This window comes from Coffea arabica, chromosome 10c (assembly GCF_036785885.1).
Source record: "Coffea arabica cultivar ET-39 chromosome 10c, Coffea Arabica ET-39 HiFi, whole genome shotgun sequence".
NCBI lineage: Eukaryota > Viridiplantae > Streptophyta > Magnoliopsida > Gentianales > Rubiaceae > Coffea > Coffea arabica.
Window position 1 is genome coordinate 8,605,090 of NC_092329.1, and position 17,791 is coordinate 8,622,880.

Here is a 17,791-nt window from a genome sequence, read left to right on the forward strand (position 1 = left end):
TTATGAGGAAGTTACAAGTCACAATAGTTACAAGTCTGATAATGAAGGCCACAAAACTGAAGTCTTAATCGAAACATCACCTAACAACCTGTGGTTGGTACCATGATTCAGAAAGTAGTTGTCCATCCATCATGATAATGGCTGGAAAAAGCAAACTATCATCACTAGTAATAAATTCCCCTAATCAAAGTCAAATTTCAAAGAACTTAAATAATAATAATAATTAAAAAAAAGGCTGTGACTTGTTAGAGAAGGAAAGTTCTGCAAAAAAGGAATGATATGTGACATCAATTCAAAGTTAATTAGAATTGTGAAGTATTAGAGGTCAAGGTTAACTAATAATTAAAGACTTAAGAATACACATCCTGTCCTTGCGTCATGTGGCATTAGGCATATCAAAGACCGCAGAAACACAAGTAGTCGTATAATTATTTTCCAGAAACAGTTCAATTAAGGAAGAAGAATCTCTTGTCAAAAGAGTATAAAGCAGAAAACAAACAAGAAGGAAGAAAAGGGAAAAAGAACAAAAACGAGGAACAGAGAAGAAAAAGAGTCCCAGACGTATAAGTAGAACTAATTCACGTGTTTGGTTTGGTAAGATGTTGCATCTGCCATTTATCCGAAACCAGAGTCTCAGAGCAGCCAGGACTCGCAAAATAATTACATCAGATTTTAATGAACGAAACTTCTTTTATTGGTTTATGAATTGATGACTGGTGCAACTGCTTTACCAAAATTGCAACTGTTGCGAATATGAAAGAGCCAAAGCTGAGTTGCTGGAATTATAAATAAATATATATATATATATATATATATGGTACAGGTATTTGTGACAAAAAGAAGGTACATTGAACAAACTGCACCCTCAAATGAATATAATAAAAATGCACCCCCAAATATTACATGTTTCTCACTTTCCCCTACTCCTCCTCTGGCTTGGTCTGATTAGGTTAATTCAGCTGTCAAACTTTGCAGCTTTACCCAATTTGTTGCTGATCAACTATGAAAAGTACAATCTAGTCAGATCATTTCAGATGGATATGTTGTACATTTGCACGAAAATAACATATGTGCCTTGATAAAATGTATTAATACTTTGGCTAAACCTGTGATGATGTAAAGACAACTATAATTTTCATAACAAATATACAAGGAAAATCCTATTCTAAACGATATACGACTTACATGTAGAACATTTAATAAATGATGGCTCATTTCCTAGGCATATCATATTTTTTAAAGTTGCTTTTTTGTAAAATTGTTTACGACGTACTTCACGTTTTGTCAAATGAATATTTTCATCCTTTACTTTTAAAAAACTGATTTTATGTCCTTATCTAAATCAAGTCATAAAAGTTGATTCAAACTAATTTTTGGACTATTTTTTAGCCTGAATCTAGTGCATAACCGGCGCATAATCATTTTTTTAAGTGTAAAAATATTCAATTCCATATTTTGTTAAACAAATTACCCACCTCATATTCCTTTTTTTCTTTGTGGATAAACAAATTACCCAACCTACGTTCATTTTTACTCTTAAAAAATTGAGATTTGATCTTTTTACACCTAAAAAAATGATTACATCCGGATCATATGATAGATTCAGGCTAAAAAATGATCGAAAATCTAGGTCAAAGACAAATTTGACTGAGTTGATTTTTTAAGTGATGTAAAATTAGTATTTTAAAATGAAGGACAAAAATAATGTGAGCATGTTCTAAACGATTTTTCTAACTCTAAATATAAATATGCGAAAATTATCATTTGTGGACAAATGCGCGGAAGATTTACATGCCAAAGTCCAGAAGCCTCTACGACGATGGTCTACTTTGTTGTAACCAAGCCCAATTACGTATCCTTTACAGACCGACAACACAAAGCCCAATTGAATTTACTACATCAGTTTGTGGATTTTATGGAGCCTATTTTGGTTTTTTTTTTTTAGGACAACGATAATATTTTTATAATTTAATATATCCTAATTTATCGAGAAGGGAGTCTAAAGAGACTGTATATAAGGGTAATAGGAAAGGATGTTCTAGCATATCTTTTGAATTTTTTCCACTATAGGTGAGGCAAATAGGGTTCAAACCCCTATAGTTCAAAAAGGGATTTAGTCCCTTTTTGGTGAATACTGAACCAAAACTCAATGGTTTATTTAGGTATTCATCAGGCTATAAACTAACGGAGAACTATTCTATATTCCTTTTGGGACATGTTACTAGCAATTCTAAAAATGTCTAACACTCCATCACTTTTTATACTTTTAAAGGGAGGATGGAGTGTTAGAGATTTTTTTTTTTAATGCTAATATCATTTTTTTTTCTTAATTTTGGAAGGCTTGCAGCCAATTTACATGATTGTCTACACCCCCGATCTCTTTGTCTGAATTCTCATCCTTCGTAGTTGAATACTCGAATTTATTAATGTTTTGATTCTTGAATGTGGGTGGTGCTGCTTCTTGCGAGGTTCCACTTAGAATTTCTCTGGATTAAATGTTTCAAGTTTAATTAACCATTTTAAGCTTTTATTCTAGGTGCTTAAGCGAGATAAATAGCTAGGTTCCATCTTTCCTCTCACATTTGATTAGTCATGAAAATTGTAAATTGCAAATCCCTCAGTCTACCATACGCACATTGTCATGTTTTTCTAATCTGACATGGATATGTATACCTTGAACAAGAGAGTTGCTATCTTATGGTCGCTGAAAAACGTTGGTTCTCAACTTGATTTTCATGTTATGAGTTAATCACAAGAACTCCCCCTCCGGTCAGATGTGTAGTTTATCCTCTAAATTTTATTTATTTTTCTTAATTACTTTACCCTCTAAGAGACAAAATTATCCCGAATATTTTGATGAATTTCATCGGCGTTCACACATGTTATAACAATAGAAGCTTATATTGAAATTGTTTTCTAGATCCCAACTAAAGTCAAAGCCATCTCTGAGTCAACTATCGCTCGTTTGCATTATTATTTTCTAGAATTTTTGTAAAAAAAAATATACTATAATAATTTGATATATATATATATATATATATGACGTAAAAAAATGATTACAAATATATTTACGAAAACGTAAATATTTTTTTGGAAGAAAATGGCAATTCAAACAAAGTATCAGTCTTCGCATGAACATGCATTTTCCCCACGATACATGCAAAGACTGATTATAATCCACGTCAATTAGCATAGGAATCTTGCTAAGTACCCAAAAATAAGAGAAACCAATTCCAAACTAATTACCGCGCTGAACTTTTCCACATTTATTTTTCGCCTATATAAATTTGTTTTTCCTGCAAGAAACCATGCAGATCAAGTTCATTACCTAACATCCTCTAATATTGCTAATAGTAACTCAAATATTTCTTTCCTATCTTGAAATACCAGTACTTCTTCTTCAACATTTGATTCCACCAGGCCAAATCATTAGCCACCATGGCTGATTGTCGGGATTTCCATCTCATAATAATTTCTGCACTTGATCTGAAAGATGTCCGACATTTTGGAGAGATGAAAGATTATGCAAAGGTTTTGATCAGTCGAAACTCAGAAGGTTTAGAGTGGTATACTACTGTGGACAAGCACGGACAGACCAACCCTAATTGGTACACTCCTGTCCACTGCTTAATCCCTGAGGATGCTGTCCAGCAGGAGGGTCAACGAGATAAACTAAAACTTGTCATCAAATATTTTGGTGAAGTGAACATATTTTTGAAGGAACTTTTTGAAGAACAGGAGGAAGAAGAAAAGGAGGAATATTGAATGAGCTTTTGTTCTCATGCTTGCAGCTATTATTGAAAGTCGAGCTAATGTTTTGATTCGACTTGTGTCTCCCCATTGATGAACCTGGTTCCGATAGGCTGTTTGATATTTTGACTTCTAAACGAAGAGGTAATATGTTCAGAGAATACGGCAGTTATTGCATTAACACAGTCAGTTTCCCTCTTTTGGCTCATCCTACATTTCAGAGAAAGATGATCAAGAGTGCCAAAATATACAAGTTTATGGGGATCTGTCGATTTAAAGGCTGTAACTTGTGAATTAATCATGGCTCTTTAGAGGATTCCTCAACATTTCTCTCCCCAATCAGGAATAACTATATGGGAAGTTACGAAATCAACAACCACAGCGATAGACTTCAAAAGCTACAACAAAAGTGGAGTTTCTTCGATTTTCCACGTTGAGAAGTAGTATTAAAATAAGCAAGAATGTACTACCACCCCGCATTTCTCTGAGAAACAACTAATCAACAAATTTTTAGCCCACTTGAGCACAATTTATAAAATTCCTTAGGCCCAAATTAGAAGATTGAATCCTCTTTGCAACAATTAAATTCTCAGTTTCTCCGTCACTCGTGGCTCACTAGGCAATTGCCTTTTTTTTTTCTTGCTTTAACGCTTCATGGATTCTGGTACTGACATCAACCATAGCTAAGCAGTCTCAGTCTTTTTACTCTATGGAAGAGGTCCCTCTCAAGGTGTACCTTGTCAAGTCAGCTGGTCTAGGAAGTGCCAATTCGATTTCTCGTACTACACTGAAATTGGTTGCAAATTGCAAGAAGCTAGGGTGCATTGAGAATATTGACATCTCTGAATGGTTAGTCGATTTTGGGCCCTTAGGCCATTGGAAGTTTTTAACACTTGATGATACTTCGTTGATCAATAATGAGCTCCCTCATTCTAATTTATGGATGCTACATTTGGATTGAATAATTTGACAAAGGATTTGAAATCCTTCAAGTTGCTTGGATCATTTGGACGGGGTTTGGATTTGTTATCCACCAATTACTTAAATACATTTGAACACTAAAATAATTGACGGATTACAAATTCAAGTACCTCCCAAGTCATCCAAACTACTTAGAGGGATTTGAGAGGAATTTAAACTTTTACTCAAATCCCTCAATCCAAACGCATAAGTCTGTTAAACGAGCTAAAATTGTGTTCATCTATAATATACTCCTAGTACGAACTTCCAAAACTTGCTCCACCTAGAATTGAAAGCCAACCAGCCAGAGTCAAAGTGGGACGAAATTGATTACTGGAGGTGGAGGGAGAGGAAAGGGAGAGGGAGGGCATCAATCACCAATCATCCATTTTGACACTGAATGCCATAATCAAAGATGCACTCTCATATTCCGGGTTCGTAGGAGAAGTAAGAAAATCCTAACACATGGCCAAGACGCTACCTGGAAGTGGAACTATATGCACGCAGCAATGCCCTCCGGCATTATAGTGAAGTGGAACCAATTTCTACATTTTCTGTTTTAGGAGGGTGGTAAGAAAATCAAGAAGACACTGGCAAAGTCTGCATTCTTGTGGAAAAAGAGAAAATTTGTCACTTTAAAAGTCATAACCAGATTTGCTGCAGCAACTTGCAAAGTTATTTACTCCAGCAGACCTTACCAAAGTTTGAACAGCATCAGGATATACGCAATACCCAAACAAACTACCAACAGGGGAATCCTCTGTTGAGATCAACTACTTAAATCTCTAACAGGAGTACAGTACATGGACCTTTTGTAAACAGCAGCAGCAGCTCAGTAACCTCAGTTCTTGGCTTTGATGGAATTATTTTCCTTGATCCTTGCTCGATTGTCCAGTTTGACAAAACGCTTTAGGTCCTCGTAAGGAAGAGTTTCCAGGTCTTTCCTTCTTAGCTCACTGAGTGCTGGGCGTTTATCAAGCAGGTGTGACAGCCATTCAGGATACTCCGAGTCTGGCAAGATCTTCGGGTCTGCTCCATCCTTGAGAATATTGGCACCAACAACCGTAGTGGATTTCACTTCTTTGCTAAGGGTTGATTCCTTTGGAGCATCAGCAGCCGCACCACCTTTAGAACCCTTCTTTGCTTTCCCACTTCCAGCAGAAAATGTTCGGCAGCCCCCTACTCCAAGTACCTCCTTGGGGACCCCGGCACTTCTCCATGCTCTAATACAATTACCGGCCATGTCTTTTCCTGTTCCACCAGCCAGCCACAATTATTACAAAGATCAACGAAGCTGGTCCATGCTCTACACCTTTTTTTTTTTGGTGCTTTACATATTTACTATTTCTTTACATTATCCCCTTAATCTATAATGATGTTTAACCTCTAAAACAAATTGGACAACGGTTACTAATTCAAGAAGCTAATAAAGTATTTGTGAAAACCATCAATCACTCACTGTATAATACACCAATCATGATCAACTAGAAATGCATTACCAAAAAAGAAAACGAATTCATAATAAAAAAGATTCGCTATAGAGGTGAGCGGATGAGGAGATTGAAACTCACAAGTTATATCCGATTCAGCTGAGTCGCCACCAGAACTTGGCTGGCTGCACCGAGAACGATGCCCTACAAGGCGAGACTGAAGAATCGGCGGCAACTGGCCGTCGGAGGAATTAGGGGTAAGACTTAAGAGGGAAAGATGCAGCCCAAAGGACCCGCTTCCACCGAAGATCAAATCGAGGAAACCTTTCTGCTTATTTAAAATTAATGGAAAGAGAACAGTAAACCCCATTGGAAAAAAATTCAAGGCAAGAAAAATTTACCAAAACGATAAGAAGCAATTAATCTCCATACCAATCTTTAGCCCAAACTTGTCTCCTCAGAAACCGCTGCAAGAACCAGCCAGTGGGTGGGAGTGGGACAAAATGAGAAGGGGGAAAAGGAGACGATGGAAGGACAAGTGGGTATAGGGCATTGGGCTAGTGGGTTTAGTTGTTTGGTCATGTTTGCGAGAAAAGGTTTTTGGGTGGGCTTTTACAACTGGGCGGGCTGTGTAATTGATTTTTCTCAACCCAAAAAAACAAAAAAAAAATTGCATTGAAGGTTAGGATTCCACCGAAAAATAATTAGGACTGATAACGCAAGTTGGTTCACTTGATAAGAACGGATTATTTCATCACAAAAGGTCGATCGTGTATTGGTGAACAATTTGTAAGAATTTCGTAAACGACCTATGGTCTCGGGCTAAACGTAGACACAGAGAATCCAAGTTCAAATTGTTTATTCGATTAATTTTTGGCTTATACATACTTGTTTTTGCTGCTAGAAACCATGAAGAACTTCATAGCCTACATCCATTATTAGTAGCAACTCAAAAATCAAGATTTCTTACACTTCTTCAAAAGCCACTCCTACTTTAACAGAGTCGCATTTAATAAATTTGATCCCTCCCCAAATTGGAGTTTCATGCGGCAGACGAGACTAACGGGTAAGTATAGGGGTCATGGAGCTATCACTGGATTGTAAAAGCTAGTGTAAGTGGAGGGCTTGCAGCAGAGATAATGCGAATGGCAAGTTCTTATGAGTTTGGTTGGCCATGTAAACTCAAAAGTAGGAAAAGACGTGATAGTGGGTTTTGTGATTGAAGAGTAATTTGGTCATAAAATAAAGTAAATAGAGTCAATAGAGCACTAGCGGCTAATTGCCTAATCGAGGAGCGCCGCTGTCAAGACCCTTCAAAAAGTCATAAAAACCTGCGAATAGGGGTGATATTGAGCACTCGCCCTTGTGTTGTCCCGTTTTCCCCACTAAGATTTCGTCCTTCAACCAACTTCAGACATTGAACTTGGGGATTAGAATGTTGCTGGCGTATGATTATTCAAAAGTTACCTGAGTGTTTGTACAGTATTATTTAAAATAATTACTGTAATACTTTTTGTAATGTAGTGCGTATAAGATAAAAAGATGAATTGAAAAATATATTTATAATTCAAATCAAATATTATTTGGTAAAATTGAGCTATCCAAACACATATATTTAATCGAACCTGTATTTGATCTGTTTGTGAGGGGAAAGAAAAGATAAAAAATGAAGAGGTAAATTATAGATCTCCTCGCGAACATCTATATGCATTTTTAGGTGTGTTATAGATCCTTTAAGGGCTTCCATTTTGATGATGTATCATGGTACTCTTTTTTTTTTCAGAAACGATAACAATTATATAACCTATTCTATCCTAAATTACAAGAGAGGAGGAGTCTAAAGAGACTTATGTTAGGGATTAACAAGTATACAAACCTTACTAGACCAAAAGGATGTTTTGGTAGGTGAAAATTGAACCCCCACCTACAACTTGATGGCCTCTGAGCCAAGTTCAATGGTTGTGGTACTTTTTTTTTTTTTTTGCTAGCAACGATACATTGTATAATCTACTTTATCCTAATCTAGGGAGAGGGAGTTGTATAATCTATTTTATCCTAATCTAGGGAGAGGGAGAGTCTAAGAAGGCTTGTGTGTTAGAGACTAGTGGATATACAGATCCAACTAGACTAAAACAGTGCTATGCCACTACCCTTAGATTTTTTTTGTTGCAGGTGAAGTTTGAACCCTCACCTACAGCCCAACAGCCGAAGAAGGGACTTCAGTCCCTCCCTGGTGGCTTCTGAGCCAAGCTCGGTGGTTCAATGGTTGTGGTACTTGATTCATATCAAGGCTGTAATGCACCCAACGGCGTAGAAAAACTGAATAATCTGCTGTGGGAATATGGGCTGCAATAATTATGCAGACTGGCGACCTGTGCATTTAACAGCTGATATGAACCAAATTTCTAATTCAAAAGCGGGCCATTTTCTATGCCCCTAATCGCATTCTCTTTGTACAAGAAGCAAGCATTTGGCAGTTTGGCCAATAGCTAACTATATGATACAATACAAAGGCTCTGGTTAATATGGTACATCATACAAGACTTCTAGGGGGGCTTGAGTTACACCTTCTCATTCTCCTTCAATTCCTTCCTCATGATACTATCATCTTTACTGATAATAATCCCAACTAGTTTACAAGGTTCAGCATCTTCTAACATTTGAACCACAGACCTCATGGTAGGCCTTTGCACAGGTTGTCTGGCGGTGCAAAGAATAGCTATTTTCAAGACCTTTAAAGCCTCTTCTTTGTAACCATCTAAGATAGCCGAGTCCACAATACTCAACACGGTTTCTTTGCTCTTCAACTTGCTGCTTACCCAGCTGACTATGTCCTTGTTGTCCCCAAACTCTGGCTCAATCGGCCTTTTACCCGTTACAAGCTCCATTAGGACGACTCCGAAGCTGTAAACATCACTTTTTTCATTCACTTTGTGAGTGTAACCGTATTCTGCATAACAGAAACAATGGCTCAAAATTAGATCCAGTTCAAACCCAAGAAATGGATTGGGAAATTAGCACTAAATGAACGCGAAAATTTACTCACCGGGGGCAATATAACCATGCGTTCCTGCAATAACATGCGTGGAATCTGTGGTTGCGTTGGCCTGAACAATCTTTGCTAGCCCAAAATCAGCAATTCTTGGCTTGAGATCCTCATCCAGCAAAATATTACTGGACTTAACATCGCGATGAATGACCGGCCGATCACAACCATGATGCAAGTATTCTAATCCTTTTGCTGCACCCAAAGCTATCTCATACCTAGAGTCCCAGTCAAGAGCCAACTTCTTACAAGTATGCAATCGATCCCACAAGCTCCCATTTGGCATATATTCATACACCAACAAGCTAGAATCCTCGCTACTTATGCTGCAGTATAATTTCACCACATTAACATGCCTTATAGAGCTCAATGTTTGGACCTCAGCATCAAATTCTGATGATTTGCTCCGGCGCTTTGTCAGCATAGGAGTAGTACTTTCCATCTTTTTCTTCCCACCAGAGTCCAAATTCCAAATATGCTTCACGGCCAATTCTATGCCATTTTGTAGTCTTATTCTGTACACATTTCCCGAACCACCTTTCCCTATTAAATTATCCTGATTGATTCCATCAAGAATGTTATCCTCCGTAAAGCTTAAAACATGGAATGACTTTAAATCCCATGAATCTTCCTTCCATGATCGATTACCGTCCTTCAAGCCCTTCTTTCTTAGGTACCAGAAACATGCTAGTGAAGCCAGCATGGCTACAATTCCCAGCGCCAGAATGCAAATTAGAAGCTCTCTGAGCTTCCCTGAAGCTTTAGAATCTGCCTTACATGGACGAAAATCCTTGAAGTTCTGGCCACAAAGACCGTGGTTTCCAGCAAAACTGCCATTGTAGGCCTCAATGGCGAGAGACTGAGGTATGGGACCGCTTAAGCGATTATCAGCAAGATCAAGAAGGCTCAGCTTCAGCGAAGCCAAGCTCCCAGGAATTTGGCCAGAGATCTGATTGTTGGACAAGTTTAGAAAAGTCAGGGTCTGTAAAGATCCAAAAGACGCTGGAATATTACCTGTAAGGGAATTGTAAGCCAAACTAATAACATTGAGGGAGTCGCAAGAGCCCAAAGAGTCTGGAATGGAACCAGAAAACTTGTTGTTCTGGAGATAAAGATCGTCCAACTCCTTCAAGTCCCCAATTGTTGATGGAATCCCACCAGAAAATTGATTACTACTTAAATCAAGAGAAACCAGTTTAGAAGCCTTGGAAATTTCTGATGGCAATTCACCAGAGAATTGGTTATCAGAAAGAAGCAATTGAGCCAAAGATGTGGCATCTCCAACATCAGAAGTAACAGGACCTACCAATTGATTCATTGCCAAATCAATCATTCCAACGTTAGGTAGCCCCCATAAGCCTTTAGGAACCACCCCAGAAAGCAAATTCTTGTTGACCCTGAAACGAGTTAAGGTCAAGCAATTTGTATAGGTTTCTGGGATTCCTCCGGTGAGGTTATTCTGGAGGAGTAGGAGCTGCGTCATGGTCCCTTTCTTGCACATGTCAGGTGGGATTGGACCTGTGAAGAAATTCTCAGATGCATCAATGAAATTGAAGTCCGACCAGGAGCCAAGACTCGGAGGAATCTGGCCTGTCAGCTTGTTCCTGTAAATGGAAAAATTCACCAGATTCCTAAACTCCCCCAGCTCTGCCGGCAATTCTCCAGTTAGCTCATTCTCAAAGAGCTGTAAACTCGTCAATTTCGTCAAAAACCTTATTTCTGAAAGGTCACCAGAAAGATGATTGGAGGAAGCATCAAAACGCTGTAGATTGCTTAAATTTCCGAACCCCACTGGTAATGGCCCGGTCAACTCATTCTCATAAAGTTCAAGCTGCCACAAATTCCGAAGCTTCGTAATGTCCACCGGAATTTCACCAGAAAGATTGTTTTGGGACAATTCCAAGTTTCTAAGCTCAGTGAGTTTCCCAATTCCTGGTGGAATTTTCCCGTCAATGCTACAATTGGATAGATATAGCACATTCAGCTTGTTAAGCTTTACAACCCCAAGAGGAAACGGTGTCGTATCAAAAGGGTTGTCACCAAGGCTCAATGCAACAAGATTGGTCATGTTGTCAAGAGAATTCCAAGGAAAAGTACCAGAAAATCCGCTCAAATTCATGTACAAGTACATGAGTTGGCTCAGGGCCGAAATATCCGGTACAGAACCATAAAAGAAGTTGTTGCCCAAATCCAAGTATCTCAAATTCACACACTGGTTTAAGTCCTCTGTGACTTGTCCAGACAAAGAGTTGAACCCCAAAGAAAGCCTTTCCAATGATTTCAGCTGGCATATTGCAGCAAAAGGAACCTGGCCGCTCAGGTTCTGCTTGGAAAGTTCAATTTCTTTAACAAGTTTTGTGGCAGGGTCACAAGTGATTCCTGTGAAATTGCATGTAGGAATCTTAGCATCCCAGGAATCAAAAACAAAAGTGTTCGAGTTTTTTAAGGAAGTTTTGATGGTTAGGAGAGTTTGAAGCTCATCTGAGGTGGCTAATGAGAAAAGACAGAGGAGGAGGAAAAGGGTTGGGAGAAATGGCCGGGAAATTGGTTCCTCCGATGGCATGTTGGCCGGTGAATTTGGGTCGGCTGGCGGGGAAGGGAATGTTTGGTTTTCGTGGATATTGGACAGATAGACTTTGAGTAAAAGGAAAACTTCTCACAAGAGGGAGTGGCATTTAACAGATGGCGGTTTGCGGGGGCGTTCACACTCATCACCGTGGTGTTGTCTTTTTCCTTTGCAGATGACATCTTTTTGTTTTTCTTTTAGTAATTTTGTTGGGATTTTTTTTTTTAATTCCAGTAAAGTAATATAGTGGCAATAGTGGTGTACTAATTTAGTGAATATCAAATTGGAAAAATAAAATGTGGGAGATTATTAATATATTAGTGCCGTCGGTTTTCTTTTCAGTTACGACAAAATGAAGTTAAATGGGGTGTTTGACCGACTTAATCTTTTAATTTTAGGTTTATCTGTCAACTAGTTTCATTTGTCCTATGAACTAAATTTTGGAAGCTAATTAATGTCTTTTTCCAAGAAACTGATAACTAGGAGTCCTTACAATAGTAACTATTAATACATGCATACACTTAAGTTAAAAATGGACATATGCATATTATTGTTCCCTAGGGGGCATTTATTTTAATTTCTCATATTATTGTTCCCTATGTTTGGGTAGCAAATTTTTCCAAAAAAAAAAATTTTTCATTTGCATCATAAACACTTTTCTCAATCTACATTTTTATATTTCCAACCACATTTTTATTTCATATATTATTGTTCCCTATGTTTGGGTAGCAAATTTTTCCAAAAAAAAAAATTTTTCATTTGCATCATAAACACTTTTCTCAATCTACATTTTTATATTTCCAACCACATTTTTATTTCATATATATCACATCATAAAAAGTGTTACAGTAATTATTCCAAATAATTATTTGAAATAATACTCTATCTAAACAACGCCCTTGCTTGCTACGTACTTGTTTAGAAGTTTAAGAAAAGGAAAATCCTTCCATATGATTTATACGACAATAGATATAAATTAACTAAAAAGTGACCCATATCCCAATTTTTAAGATTTTTTACGTTTGTATCTATCACACAGGCATATCGCATTTTTTAAATCACTTTTTGTAAATAAATTCTTAAGAAAAATAACATTGAAATAACTTCAACTATTGGTTTTTAATATACCCATCAAAAAATAACCAGTACATCCTAAGCTTATTATTCAAATTAGCAATATGCAAAATGAATTGTTATCCCCCTTTTTTTAAAATTTTCTAGTAGCATGAATCTCAAAAGTGGTTTCTTAATAATGGGAAATGAAAAGTGAGAACTCTTTAGTTAATATTTTCCCTTTTCTTTTATTTAGTTACACAAATCACTATAGTTGTTTGGATTAACTAAGAATTTATAATTCATCAATTATCAAAATATATTTTAAGTACTATAATAAATTGTGATTTATAATTTCAAATACCTCCTAAATAATTTAAATAATTAGAGGTATTAATTTGAGAGGATTTCAAAATATTTTTGTCAAATCCCTGCGATGCAAATGAACCCTTATTGAATTAATTCTTTGTAATCATTTATTTACTTATGCACATAACAACCATGCCATCAAAATATCAGGTCAGTCAATTTATTTTCTTCCTTTGGCAGTTTGTTGTTGTGGCTATGACATTTGGAAGAAGCCCTGCAAATTTCGAATTGGATAAATCATGTCAAACGTGCTCAAGGCTTGAGAAAAAGTTATTGCAATTCTTGAATTATCAACATTTTAGCTTTGAAAAAACTCGTCATTGTCCTCATATTCGTTAAAACTAGGCACTTGTCACACAATTAAATGCTCATGGTTGTCTCAATTTTGATATCTTCGGTTAAATTACAACATGATCTTCAGCTCGTAGTCTCGGCAGATTATTGTCATTTTGATGAAATTAACGAAGATCAAGCTGATAGTTAATTAAGTGACGGCAAATTAAAAGTGGCATTTGACTTCTTTTCCTGAGACTAATTGTTAATTACTTTCTTGAGAGGAAGTAATTGTCTTCTGTACCTACCCTGACGTTTTGGGAGTTCAATATCAATACTCGGCATTAATACTAGTAGTAGCTTGTTATGTTAATAATAGTACTAAATACTAGCAATATGCGTAATAGTCCTAATTCTAATTCTAAATAACTTTAGTACATTACATGTAATATTAGTAAAGATTAATCTTTCTTACACTAACAGTATATACACTGTCAGTATCAAATGAATAATAACTACGCAAAATTCAAATTGAAAATAGTAGCGATTATTTGTAATGCTAATTGAAAAAGTATTTATAACTAATAGTAATGTCACTGGCAACTAATTATATTAGTAATGATAAGGGAAAATTCAACTTGGTAATATTGAATTTAATTGAAGAACTTGGAATCTTAGTAACATCTTGGAAACTTCATCATATTAACATTAACATCCAGGCTAGTTTATCATCATTGTACTATGAACTTAGATAAAAGTTTTCCTTAGTTTTATCTTGATTAGAAAGAAGTTTTATTATATTATGTCATTTGTTATAAGAACATTTAAATTACGTAGTGTTTACTATTATATCTTCATATTTTATGGACATTTTCTTAATATATGTGTAGTGAGCTTTAGAAATTGTTATATTTACGATGTGATATATTTGTATAGTGCAATTATATATATATATATATATATATATATGTATATCACACACACACATGTATATATGATGTGTATATACATCATGTATGCACATATGTACGTATAATGTATCAAATCATATAAGCTTCTAAAATCAAAATAAACAGTAGCAACAAATTATTTATTCTATATTTTTTTTCGTAATAAATTAATATTTTTTTTATTATTTGCAATTTTCATTGAGAAGGCTATGAATAGTATGCTTAGGCGATCAGGCAGCTGGAAATAGTCAAGGTTGCGGTGAGCGATGAGTTAAAAGTATATCTCCATTTTAAAGTATAATTGAGATAGTCAATTCTACATTATGGCTCTAGGTGTTTCAGTGGTTTCAACTTTCAAGCTATAATTCCCCTTTTTTTATTTTTTGATACTAGCTATAATTCCTTCAAAAAAAAAAAAAACTTTCAAGCTATAATACAACCTACAAATAGGTTTCTTAATTTCACCGTTTTGTTACATAGGAGTATGAAGTTAAAGATGTCGGCTAGTAATTACAGAATTTGGACCAGTTTTGGACATAAATCTCTACATTCTTCTACTTATAGAGGTGTTCAGAAATGAAGGATTGAACCAATTCTTGTTTGCTAGTGTCAACAAATGAAACATTACCCTAATCCAGGCAAAAGAAAACAAACAAAAAAAAAATCTCGAAATTATCAAGAAGAGAAATTAATTTCTTTAATTATTTTGATTATAGGAAGATAAATTTCATCATCAGTTGCAAGTGATACAAACAGCTGATGTTGCCATTTTGTATTTCCCGTGCACGCATCCTGGTTAAGTCTCATGTCACACACTTGCGAGAAAAAGGAAATGACAAAAATGAAAAATATGTGCATGTCAAAGCAGAAGAAGGAAATGTATCTGAAACCTAGCTTGATCAGTTCCAAATTCTTTTTTTTTTTTTTGTGTCATCGTCATTTTAACTATACTACCTTATTGTAATCTAATCTAAAAGGGAGACCCAATTGAACCTACGAGAAATTGATGGGGATTGAACCACAATCAGACCAGACAGATACACTATGTATCCATATGAATTTTTTTGAGGAAACATATTGTGATGGAAACACTTGACCTCCCACTCCACCGAATTTTAAAATCTTGGTGATGGCCAACGGTCAAAAGATTATTGGTTTCCAAATTCCACTTGAACAAGAACAAAATCTACCATCCATCTATTTCACATTAACGTCTTCTTTCGTTTGTTGTACATAAAATAAGACTTGCAGTCAATCCCAGCATAGTTTGCCGAAGAAAAATAAACAGGTTTTAAGATAACCGAATTTTTTAAAGTTTTGATAATATTTTTTAGGCTTTGGTAATTGACAATTGCATCCCACTACCAATTAACAAAGAAAATATGACAAGCAATGTTCTAGAAAGAAACATTTAATTAACGATACTAGAACGTTGACAGGTAAATTTTCTTTAGCGCAGCTGACAAGTAAAAATCCGATTCAGCAAATGCCAACCGAGGTGCAGGTTCCATGCTGCCGAAGAGTTTGCATAAGGATAATGAGCTTAATGATCAACTCCACGTCAAGGTAAGAACAAAGAAGACTTGCAAGGATTATATCAAATTATAGCAAAAATCCAACCAAATAAAAGAAAATAGCAATTCAATTTTGCACTTGTTTTGAGGATATTCTTGCTTGTGGTTCAAGAAATGGATGATATATAAGTGATATTGAGTTGTAATTCTCATTATATATACTTGTTTTCAGAGACCATTTATGTATTTGTTCTCTTTTATTATAGATTTTATAAAATTTGATTACGAAAAGTAATTATAAAGAATAATCAGAATCAACTAAAGCAATTCTTTTGCATATTCTTAATTTTATCTTTCTTTAACTATTAAAAAGATATAAAATCTAGATGTAAAAGTAAACAAGATCACTAAAGCACTGATTATTCAAAATTAGTTTTAGAGGGTTACTATAGACAAAATTGTCAAAAAAAAAAAATTATGCATTAAAAACAGGATAAAAACCTTGCCCCCAAAACAAAGCCTATAACTTTAAGTGAAATAAGCAAATGAGAAAAATCCCTATTTGCACTCCAAAATACTAGTTCTTTATTTTGATTAGAAGTAAGTCTTCCTCTCTTTTTTTTTCTTTTTATTTTTCTCTCTATTTTTAGTGCTAACAACCTTTCACTTCGATGGAGAAGTGTTTCTCATGCCAAATTGTCAAGGAGGACGGTGCAAGTTGCAACTTGCAAGAAGCATCCATTACAATGACCGAGCGTCCGGTAGGAAGACTGGCCAGTGCTCCACGGAAATGTCAGCAGCCGCCGACTTTGACTTGCTTGTCCCAACCGCTACGTGGCCGGGTCCCCTTTTCCATATCTATTAATTGTCATATACGAGTAAACTAATGTCTTTTATCCACCACTAACTATCCTTAACTCCTCACGTCTCCTATAGAGCGTGCTCACCACGTCCAAATCTGATCCAATCTTTTGATAGTTGTCATAAAAGTGATGGCATGTGAAGAGTCACGAGTGACACAGATGTAGTGAGGTTCGGAAGGGGAAATGGTAGGAAAGACTAATAATTGCTAATTATTGATGAGAAGAAGGTCTTGGAAAAACTCAAAAAAAAAAAAAAAAAAAAGAAGGTCTTGGGAAAGTGCAAAGTGGAAATGTAATGTATGATCACTTTCCACCGCAATTCCAAGGCCAAACGTGCAGAACTATTTTGTCAAGATCAAAAAGAAATCACAAATTGCTCCACTTCTTCCTTCTAGAGGCTTTGGTTATCTGAATCAAGTCAATTAGTGGCATGAAGCTCATTTGATGTCAATTCCAACTTGAAGCCAGAGTTGTTGGCACAACGATTTTCCCGCGTGACATATTTCACTCACTTTCTTGTGATTTTATTTACGAGGAACTACTCCCATTTGATTTGAATCGTTAGTTTTTGAAATTTTTGTAAAAAAAATATGCTATAAAGATTTGATGTATGTAAAATAATTAAAAAATATGTTCAAAGAAAATGTAAAAAAATTTTTTACAAAAAATCATGATCCAAAAAAGCAGAATTCATTGACTTGCATAGTGAAAAGGTGAAGCGTATAGTTGATCCCGATCAGGGATTATTGAGAATGGTAGAGAGTTTTTTTTAACTTAATTGAACCGATCAACATGAACTCTTTTTTTGTTCTTCTTGTCTGAAATTAACCTAAGAAGAAATTTTGAGTTCTGCACGGGTATGGCTTCATTCAGAAATCATATTCCTCCTGCATAGCTGTTTACGTGGGAATCCAGGGGACAAGAATGGAATCTGTAAATGCAATTCTAGAAGTAGTCTCTGAAGAAAAGAAGTTACTTCAAAAGGATTATCACGTTGTAAAGTACTTCTATTAAGGC

At 35.7% G+C, this 17,791-nt stretch overlaps 3 protein-coding genes across 4 annotated transcripts; 1 reads left to right on the top strand and 2 right to left on the bottom strand.

Annotated features, from left to right (window-relative positions):
• Positions 1–3,438: 3,438 nt before the first annotated feature.
• LOC140015725 (protein SRC2 homolog) lies at positions 3,439–3,765 on the top strand. The gene has a single exon (XM_072068542.1). The coding sequence runs from the start codon at positions 3,439–3,441 to the stop codon at positions 3,763–3,765; it is 327 nt and encodes a 108-aa protein (XP_071924643.1).
• Positions 3,766–5,315: 1,550 nt separating this feature from the next.
• LOC113714664 (uncharacterized) lies at positions 5,316–6,711 on the bottom strand. Of its 2 annotated transcripts, XR_011822521.1 has the most exons (3): positions 6,573–6,711; positions 6,282–6,468; positions 5,316–5,961 (listed from the first exon to the last, which is right to left on the bottom strand). XR_011822521.1 is itself a non-coding variant. In XM_072069569.1 (2 exons), the coding sequence occupies exon 2, from the start codon at positions 5,951–5,953 to the stop codon at positions 5,552–5,554; it is 402 nt and encodes a 133-aa protein (XP_071925670.1). In that variant the 5' UTR covers positions 5,954–5,961; positions 6,282–6,421; the 3' UTR covers positions 5,316–5,551. The 2 variants fall into 2 exon arrangements, 1 of the variants encoding a protein (XP_071925670.1); XM_072069569.1 differs by lacking the exon at positions 6,573–6,711 and having other exon boundaries at positions 6,282–6,421.
• Positions 6,712–8,542: 1,831 nt separating this feature from the next.
• On the bottom strand, positions 8,543–11,910 carry LOC113714665 (receptor-like protein kinase 7). The gene is made up of 2 exons (XM_027238645.2): positions 9,187–11,910; positions 8,543–9,090 (listed from the first exon to the last, which is right to left on the bottom strand). Exons 1-2 carry the CDS (start codon positions 11,747–11,749, stop codon positions 8,702–8,704), a joined length of 2,952 nt encoding a protein of 983 aa, XP_027094446.1. The 5' UTR covers positions 11,750–11,910; the 3' UTR covers positions 8,543–8,701.
• Positions 11,911–17,791: the final 5,881 nt, after the last annotated feature.

Coding starts and splice junctions, on each gene's coding strand:
- LOC140015725 (XM_072068542.1), top strand. CDS start 3,439: ATGGCTGATTGTCGGGATTTCCATCTCATAATAATTTCTGCACTTGAT.
- LOC113714664 (XM_072069569.1), bottom strand. CDS start 5,953: ATGGCCGGTAATTGTATTAGAGCATGGAGAAGTGCCGGGGTCCCCAAG.
- LOC113714665 (XM_027238645.2), bottom strand. CDS start 11,749: ATGCCATCGGAGGAACCAATTTCCCGGCCATTTCTCCCAACCCTTTTC. Junction 9,091..9,186: donor GCATGGTTATATTGCCCCCG/GTGAGTAAATTT, acceptor TCTGTTATGCAG/AATACGGTTACACTCACAAA.